General features: G+C 33.2%; 2 protein-coding genes across 2 annotated transcripts; one reads left to right on the top strand and one right to left on the bottom strand.

The window, feature by feature from the left end:
- Nucleotides 1-3,036: 3,036 nt before the first annotated feature.
- Nucleotides 3,037-5,825, top strand: LOC100791218 (uncharacterized). The gene is made up of 2 exons (XM_003534056.4): nucleotides 3,037-4,828; nucleotides 5,518-5,825. The coding sequence occupies exon 1, from the start codon at nucleotides 3,844-3,846 to the stop codon at nucleotides 4,738-4,740; it is 897 nt and encodes a 298-aa protein (XP_003534104.2). The 5' UTR covers nucleotides 3,037-3,843; the 3' UTR covers nucleotides 4,741-4,828; nucleotides 5,518-5,825.
- Nucleotides 5,826-8,976: 3,151 nt separating this feature from the next.
- Nucleotides 8,977-9,762, bottom strand: LOC102659880 (early nodulin-55-1-like). The gene has a single exon (XM_014761786.3). The coding sequence runs from the start codon at nucleotides 9,725-9,727 to the stop codon at nucleotides 9,194-9,196; it is 534 nt and encodes a 177-aa protein (XP_014617272.3). The 5' UTR covers nucleotides 9,728-9,762; the 3' UTR covers nucleotides 8,977-9,193.

Raw genomic sequence — 9,762 nt, 5'->3', positions numbered from 1 at the left:
TATACACCTTCAAATATGTATATAGTGAACTGTGCTTTTTATTTTTCTCTTAACCCAAAATTTTGACCGGATTCTATGCTCATAAATGCATATATAGATATTGATCAAATTGCATTACACGCGTGTTGCAACTTGCAATGGGTAATTTCTTTTTAGTAGGATGGTTGTCCTCTCTGCCATTAACTAGGTGTACTTTATAAGGTGATGGATTGATCACAAAATGAAAATAGCTTGTTTATAAATGTATGAATTATTACTCAACTATGGTTATTCCTCTCCCCTGCCTCTCACCCTTAACGTTCATAATTTTCTTAGTGTATAACAATAATGATGTTTAAACATAGAACATCTTGTAAACTATCTATACTTATTTGAGGAAACCAGAAAAGAATGAATGATTGTAGGAGGTCAAACTTAATTGAGGAAACCATGAAAGAGTAATTTATATCCTTGACTCATTTATTTCAAAAATATTGTTAGAGTAATTATAGAATAATTGTTTGAGATAATTGCGATTGAGCTATATGTATATATTTATGTACATATTATTATATCAATACAATCAACATTCCGATTTATTATAATGTCAGAGCCTATCTTAAAGAAAAATGTCAGAGCCGTCGTGGCTATGAGAAAGAAATCCTCATGCAGCCAATATAAAATGGAACCGGGTCGTAGTTCAAATTTATTAAATTAAAAAAAAAACCAAAGGTGTGAAAAATATGACAATAGTATGATGGGTATGTTTAAATAATTTTATTGAGAAAGTGCTTTTATTATTTTTTTCTTGAGTTTGAAAATTAAGTTTATTAATTTATAACAAAAAAATTGTTCTTTTAAATTTGTGTAATTTTCCATTAAATTTTTTCATATTTTTTTAATTAAAAGCGCTTTTATAAAAAAGAAAAAGTCCAAAGCATAAAATGAACATTACTCTGACATTCACGTGACCATGCTATTTTTTCTTAGTATCCATGTTGTTGATTTATTACTGTTTATGTCCCTGTTATAACCATAATTCAATGGGAGGGAAAGGACAATCACTCAGCATTTGTGGCTGGGGCTTATGTAGCTTTACGGAAGCATATACATTACATATGTCTTTGTTGCTATATTTGTTCTTTTCTTGTAGAAAATTTCTTTAAATTTGGGTTCACATTCGTGATTTGACTTTTCTCCGTAGACGTTTCACTTCTTTGAAGCGCATTACTACTCTTTAATTAGGAACAATCTACATCAAGTGTTCAAGGAAAATTTCGTTGTCTGACTATAACAATTAGAGTCTACTAATGATCAATTTTGTGCAATAGAGATTATTAACAAGATTAAATTTCTTATATATAGACAAGTGCATCTGTTGCATTTGTTTTAACACCTTGATATAGGTCTTCTTGTATTAGGGAGGTTTTTTATTTTCTCTAGTTACGGAGTATGTTGTGTTTATTATTGTACCATTTCGGGTTTAATAATTTACATTTTTCCAAAAAAAAAAATGGTGAAACCAACATTATACCCGATTGTGGAAAATTCAGGGGTAAAAAAATAATATTAATTGCTTGACATCTTATTGAATCTTTTGGGGTTTTGCCCCTTCGGCTTCTGTTAACCAGTGGCATATGGATTTAGAAAGGGAAAATCCTAGTGAAATTGGAAGATACAACTATGAAAAATCTAATTATTTTTTTATTGTTGAGCAAAATCCATGCGTGATTCACTTAATGAGAGACTCATTTTTTTTTTAATATAATGAGAACTACATAATTTTTTACCTAATATTAAAAAGTGATTTTGAAAAACATTTTAAAGGTTTTAAATTATAGATGCAGCCGCCCGTACAGTTTTCTAGTGATTTTAAATATTACAAAAATGTAAATAAATGTACCTCAATTATTGTAACTATAATTGTAGTTACGAATCATATTTTAAAATCTTAAATATGTTACCTCAAAAGTAGTCTATAGTGAACAAGATATATGAATTGCTGTAATTTTTTTTTTTATATTTATCTTTGATTCTTACAAATAAAAAATAAAAAATAAATTCTTAAATGTTACTATGTACTAACATTTTTCAATAAACTCTGGAGAATAAAATAAAGAAAAAGCAACTTGTTAGCAAAAGTTATTAAATGAAAGGAGGTAAGTAGTGGACAGTTGATTTTAAATAACAATACTAATTAATTGAACAAATTTTACATAAACAAATTCTTAGAAATGTTTATTAGTGATTTTGTGAGAGAGTTTAGGTCCATATTTTTTTTAATTAGATGAGAATTTACCAGCTACATAATTATAAAAGATGTCGAAGATAAGAATTAGCACACGAATAGCATTACCCATGCAAGAACAATCCAGAATCTAGCACTAGATTGGCACGGATATGATACTTTTATGTGTATAAGCAATGCACGTACAAAAAGATTATTATATAGAGTGAAATCACCATAATTTCAATTAAGTTTTATATGAGCGTTATTAATTCTTTACGAGGAAAATAGTTATACATTTTTATAAAATCATGAAAAATTTATTAACTTTTAAAATAATTATCTTAAAATAATTCAAATGATAATTTATAATTAGATAATAATATAAAATTATTTTATACATAGTGTATAACATTAATCTCATCCTCTTTTATTATAAACTAAAAATATTTTATCAAGTGTTCCCGCAGAGATTGATCAATCATGAACATTTAATGCTATGACAGTCTTAGTAATTTTTCATGCATGTATCCTTATGGTGCCAAAAGTTGGTATGAACACCTCCGCAAATTGTGGCCACCGCCGCGCAACGCAGCTATTTTAATTCAGATAACATAAATTACCTTCAAAGATTAGTTAGATTTCTTAAAAGGAAAAATTAAACCATGCTAACAACTGAGCTAATTATAGTTAATTAACTAATGGTACGATTTCCACCCAAACCCAACCCTTTACTTTTGCTTGACTTTTCAAATCTAAAAATATACCCAAACCATTTTTTTTTCCAAAAAAGAAACATATAAATAAAAATCTCGGTGGCTCTATCTCTATCACCTCCAATAGATAGTACTAATAGAATGAAGATGAGGGTGCAAAATTTATCATCTCCCCTATAACCCTTTTTAAAACTATTCTGAAGCATCTGAGGGAGGAGAATTCATCAAACAGTGTCACTGATTACAACAATATATAAGAGTAGTTAGTAATAAGAGAGGTTCATAGATCTTCATTTAAATTCTCTCTTGACTCATCATGTGGTCCTCTACTCTATAACCAAACCATCCTGCCTACCCAGTACTAATGGAATTTTTGTTGGCTCTGCTGCTAACTACAGCACCTGAAACAGTGAAATTTGAAAGCTCTCTTTTCTTTTAAAAAAAACCTTCTTTTTTTCTTTCTTTGTAGTACTATGGAGACTAGAGAGAGAGAGGACTGAAGTTCTAGCCAGCCAGGTCTCAATACATTGTGTTCAGTGTTTTCTGTTCCTTTTTCTTTCTGCTTCATCATCTTCATGGATCCACAGTAATTCACCACAAATCTTGCTTTCTTCCTCTTCAGCATCTCCTATTTAATTAACTTCCTGATGGAAAACTTTCAGAATTTGATTTTGAGACTCAAGTTTCAGTTTCTAAAGAGCTCCTTTCTCTTCTTATTCTTCTGAAGAACTGGTGCTTGTTTTATGTTTATGTCCTAGTTGTTAAATTGATAAATTTCTCCCCCTAGAAGGTTTAGTTTCTGGGTCTTATTCTTCTCATTTTTTCCAAGCAGAAAAAAAGTCCTTTCCTTTTCTCTTTCTTTGCTTTTGAAATCTGGGTGTTGTTGTGAAGAGTTGTTATTAGTAGTGCTACTGCTGCAACATGGCAGTGATGGATCTTTTTCAAAACCCATCTTCTCTCAAATCAAACAAATTTGAAACATCCGTGTGGATTGCAAAGCTTGTGCTCATGTCCATGGGGGTTATCTCCACTCTTGTTTTGTTGAAAGTGGCAATAGTCCCATACACATTCCACCTTCTTCTCTCAACTCTTCCTCAGTTTTGTGTCTCAGTTAGAAGCTGGCTAACACTCCCATTCCTCTACATCATTGTCAACTTCATCATCATCACCATTGCAGCTTCCTCCAACTTCCCCCCCAAAAGCAATAACCACCCCAAAACCTTCTCTGATCCTAAGCACACAACCACCACCATTTCAGACACTGTCAGCCACCCAACTGAGTCAGAAAACCAAACCAATGAACCTAAGGAAGAAGAAAAGGAGGTTCAACAACAACAACAAGAGGTGGTTGAAGAAGAAGAACCAGAAGAAGAGGTGGTTGAAGAGTCAGGTTTAACCTATGACAAATTCATGATCCGACCATTACTTGAAAACTGCACCAACGATTATTTCCTTCCGGATTCAGATGGTGATGACACACTTGAAGCTACATGGAGGGCTATTATGGAGGGACAGGGGAAAACGATGAAACCACAGCTGAAGAAGAGTGACACATGGGGTGCAAGGATTGCCAAAGCAGAGCCATTTCATCGCAATGGGGAAGGTGGTGATGATGATCCTGTGGCTTGGGCTCAGAAGGAGCTCAAAAAATCTGACACTTTCAATGATAGAGCTTCCTTGAGAAGGGACAAATCCATGAGTCCAGAGGAATTGAATCGCAGGGCAGAAGCATTCATTAAGAAGATCAACAATCAAATGAAGCTGCAGAGGCTGGAGTCTTACCAGCGTTTCAGGGAAATGGTAAACCGTGGTGTTTGATGTGACCAATCTTTATCTTTTTCACCAGTCACAGTGAAAATTTAGCAAAATGATGAGAATCTCTGGAAGTATATTAACCATTTTGGAGGTACTTGTTATATATACATATTCTTTATTCTAATTTAGTTCTCGTTGCATTCAGCACATTACTAAATCCATGTGTTATGCAGAATTTGACTGTCGGCTATGTAAGAGTAATCATAGTATGTAATATATTTGTTGTTATTAACCATTCAGTAGCCTTTTACCTAACAATTTATGCTTTTAGATTGGTTAGTTTTGTCATGTGCTAGATGACAACTGTTCACATATAAATGTTTGGATTAGTAACAGTAGTTAAATACAGCACTTTGATATGGAATCTTTTTATACCAAAATAAAACATAATCAAAATGTTTGTTAACTTTTTATCCTTTTTTCTACGAGGTATGACCTCAGAAAGGATTCTGTAGAGCTTCTTGTATACACAAATATGTATTTTTATGACTCAAAAAGTAACAATGTTATTCCATGGTGCATATCTATGGCACCTAATTATATTCTTAAATCTTGACTCATTGGGCATTCAACACCTGGCGAAACATAAATAGTAGTTAGGGCAATTAAATGAATCTAGTTTTGATTAGACTGTTCCACCTACCACCAAACACTTGATTGAAGAGTAGAAAAATTATACTAATCTACATTGTTAGTACGTAATATTATATCTAATCCCACATATAAGTTCGATTTAATTTGTCGGTTTCCATGTGTTGACTCTTTCTTCTCCCATGGCAGGACTTGCTGTGTACATATTTTTGCTGCTGAGACTGTGTGAAGAGGCCAAGACAAGTATCAGACATGGTGTACTTTTTTTTCCCTTGTCAAGTTTCTTGTGACATAGTAGGCATAAGTTAGTTTCTCCCCAATCTGTTGTGCTCTTTCTTTGATCAAGATCTTTGCTCTACATGCATGTTCTACTAAACTATTCAGAAGTCTAGTGTTTCTTATATTACATAATAATGTTTGTATTGGTTATGTAGTTTGAACCCTAGGTAGCATTATGAGGGGATTATTTAAAATGGAATGTACAATTTCTTCTATTCTATGCAGACCTAATAATTTACCAGTTAATTCAGCTTTAAAATGCTTGTTGAATAAGTATTAAGTTGGTCCAACTAGAATTTGATTTAGACCCTTATTAAGGTTTTAGGTTGGAAAGAAGTGATCAACTAGATTCTTAAGCAAAGATTAATTATCGACAAAATTAGTATTAAATAATTGGTCTTTTTTTAATTACAAGAAAACCAACATACAAGGAAGGGAGAACAGACCTGGATACATACCAATTGAACAAAATCACATACGCCTAACAATAACAAGTAACAACCGTACTCATGCAAGGAGGTGATATTATATAGTTGCTCGTGTATATTGATTGACCAAACTCAGGGAGTTGGAACAGAGACTTGGACCCCCTTTGCCCTTTGGCGTATTATGGGACAAGAAAATAACTAAGCCTTTTATTTATTTTGGAAAAATGGATTGAAGTGAATGAACGAAGATAAATTGAACATAATGTTAAGAGTGAGTTGTCCATTCCACTGTGCATGGTTGCATGGGACCATCAATTAAGATACCTTGGCTTAAGCAGATTGGTTATGCTGTCAATATCTCCACAGTCACAACTAGTTTTAGGATCAAATTGTCAGATTAGGGAAATAAACTTGGTGATTAATTAACGCACAAGCACATGGTTATTATCTGTCAGCATGGTATAGATCATTATAGATATGTAGTGGGACTTGCTGTTTCTTTAAGCCTTCAATTTAATTATGACCCATTTGGGTCGGAAAGCACGTTGCCCCCTTACATGCCAGTGAAAATTGAAACAAAAGAACCCCATGTTTCTTGTTGTGTCACGAACCTTTGAGTGGTTTTGTGAGTACAGAACTTCATAAAGAAGTAGGACCTTAATTTGTACAATTAAGAATATAAGTGGATCCAAACGGACCCCCATCTCCTGCCTGCAAAATGCCTTTAGCTTCATTTAGAAACGTTCAGTTTTATTATACTATGAGCCTTCTCTTTCTATTTTAACCCTTTCTACTTTTGTCTTTGGATTCTGCTACCTTGAAAATAGCCATGTATAACTCAATAACTAGTTTTATTTTCTTTAGTAGAAATTTTAATTATCATTATCAATCAATGCAAAGACAACGAGCCAATTGGGACTGGGGACGGGCAGTGACGCGTGTGACACTGTATAACCATTGGTTATGGTAATAATTATGTGTAAATATTGATTACGAAGAATGTACAAGCTAGAGGACCTAAGAATAAGACCTATTGTTTGCCATTATCAAAGACTAGTCCTTTTCTTATTAACCACTAATGGAAACAAACCAAGAAAAACCTTGTACACGTTGTCATGGCACAAGCAATAAGGGCTTATCAGATAAGTTTCTTCATAAATATTTATTGAAAAAAATATAAATTTTTTTTTCTTAGAAGTTAAATTACTTCATACATAACTTGAAAAAAAGTTTTTTAGAGAAGTTAAAATCATTTACTAACTTCTTAAAAAGAAAGTAATTTTTAATTTAATGTATAAGTTAATTTTAACTTATAAGAAAAATTTACTCAAATAGAGTACACTAAGAAGTTATTCAAACGCTGCTAATTAGCATTTAACTTGAAGGAATGGCTTCAAGAGTCAAGACGCAGCATTCAAAATTGCCCCTGATATAGACTTCTAAGTTCTAGCATCTAGTGGCTGCTATTATTCCTTTTGTAGGTACATGGGGACACCATCTAACCATCAATTTATTTATACTAAGACTAAGTATTTGTACCTATGCAAATGGTTTAATTCTAATCTAGCAGCAGTATCTTTCTCAATTATTTAAAACTTAATAATTTTTTAGCTGTGTTCGGGATTTGATGATAATATTCCAAAGGGCTAAGCATAATGGTGCTAGCAACAATGGGAGTGAACCAGTGGCAGCCACCGGATTATCACACAACACAAAAAAAAGTGCCTTGGCATCTTATAGACAAAGCCAATAAATGGTTGCTGTTAAAGGCCCAACCCACATCCGTGGCCTGGGATTAGCAAGGTGCTGTTTTTTGTTAAAGACATTTCATGGCTGTGCAAAGGAAATGCTTTCGTTGTTCAAATAATACATATTCTTTATCCAGAAATAGTGACATTCACCTTTCATATTATTTTCTTCTTGATTTAATTTTTTAAAATTAAAATTATTAAATGGAGAAAGTTAATTGCAAGATAATAAGTCAGTTTGTTTAAACTTATTTGCTGAGATAAGCACTTATTTTTATAAAATAAGTAACTTTCTATTTTTAGTATATTTTTCTAAATTATTTTTACTCAAAAAAATATTTTTCTATTTATTTTGATAAATGAATAAATCATATCCGTTTCTTAAAAAATATTTATATAGAAAACAATTATTTTAAAGTTATTTTTTAAAAAATTAACCAAACAATTTACTCCCATGAGAGCACGGAGCAAGGCATTGGACCATTGGCAAAAGCTGCCAAATGATCTGCCTTTGCACTTTACAAAAAACGTTTTTTTAATATTTTATTTGTTTATTTTAGTACTTATCAGCACTGTCATTTTATTGATTTGAATAAAAAAAAGAAATAATTGAATTAAGAAAATGTCATTTATATATTATCCTTTTTTTAATTTAAATTATTGTTAAATGAAAGCGTGTCACGTCACATTAAAAGTTTGGTCTATTTAAAACTACCACATCAGCTTTAAGTTAAAGAACTTCAATGAACAACTTCAAAAAAAAAAAAAAACAACTATACCAGTAAAAAATCGTAAAGCATAGATTAATCCTAATAAGATGCCAGTACTCTAATCGAAAACTGTTGTAGTTTTTAAACGTAAACAGTTAACATACTGACATTCTATATAACTATTATTTTCATTTTTTACTTATTTATTTTATGTAGATACATGATACATCTTACATTCTTTTTGGTTTTGTTGTAAAATGATCACAGCATCACCATGTTAAAATTCATGACCTCAGGCATATTACCTAAATCCCTCACTGATTCAATATACTCCGTAAACATACACTCTAAAATTAAAGCAGATAACTTTGTTATATTCTCATAATTATATTATTCACACGAAATTAACCAATTGAAAAAAGAAGAATATATAAGAGAGATTTAAACCGAAGAGAAAATACTCACATTGAGTTTGCACTGTGCAGAGCAATTACAAGAAAGCAAGGTACATACATTGCTTCTCAACAAACAAATTCGCCTATATGTACATGGCATGGCGAAAACGAGCAAGCAAACTCATTATTCAATATCGAAAATAACCCGAATCATCACATTCATCATATATGCACAATGAGCAATAGCGCGAGGTAAAAGCCGAAACACAAGAAAGGTAAAAACAAAAACAACTGCTGCAGCAAGCTCAACGCATGAGATGAAAACGGAGATGTGGAAATGCGATGAAGAAAGGAGCATGAGCCAACGCGACCACGATTACGAGTGTAATCAACGGCACCACCCCATGGCGCTCCTCCGCACGATTACAATCGCACGGTACGGGCTCGTCTGCAGGTGGCTGTTCATCACCATGAGGCGGCGGAGAAACCGGGGGCGGAGGCGGAGGCGGAGGCGGAGGCGGAGGCGGAGGAGGAGAAGGAGACGGAGGAGAACCGACGGTGCCGGTGCCGGCGCCGGGGCTTTGGTTTTGATCATCGCTGGTTCCGTTATTGGACTGGGCTAGAATTTGGACCTGGAGTTTAAGGCCCTGTTGGCAATGGCGCATTCGGCCGCATACAAAGTAGCGCGTTTTCGCGTCGCTCAGGTGGATCACGGTTTCTCCGTTGTCGTATGTGGCAAGCGCGTTCGCTATCGTACACGTGTTGTAACCTAGTTGGTTCACTTCCACCACGTCGTGCACCGGTGTGTATGAGAATACTTCCAACCAACGTGAAAACATTTCGTATTGTAATTAGTTTTTCTCAGAGTTTAATC

This window comes from Glycine max, chromosome 9 (assembly GCF_000004515.6).
Source record: "Glycine max cultivar Williams 82 chromosome 9, Glycine_max_v4.0, whole genome shotgun sequence".
Taxonomy (NCBI): domain Eukaryota; kingdom Viridiplantae; phylum Streptophyta; class Magnoliopsida; order Fabales; family Fabaceae; genus Glycine; species Glycine max.
The sequence above is the reverse complement of the archived record's forward strand: the minus strand, read 5'-3'. Positions and strand labels throughout refer to the sequence as shown.

Bases quoted from the DNA above. Each gene is read 5' to 3' on its own strand.
- LOC100791218 (XM_003534056.4), top strand. From the start codon at position 3,844: ATGGCAGTGATGGATCTTTTTCAAAACCCATCTTCTCTCAAATCAAAC.
- LOC102659880 (XM_014761786.3), bottom strand. From the start codon at position 9,727: ATGTTTTCACGTTGGTTGGAAGTATTCTCATACACACCGGTGCACGAC.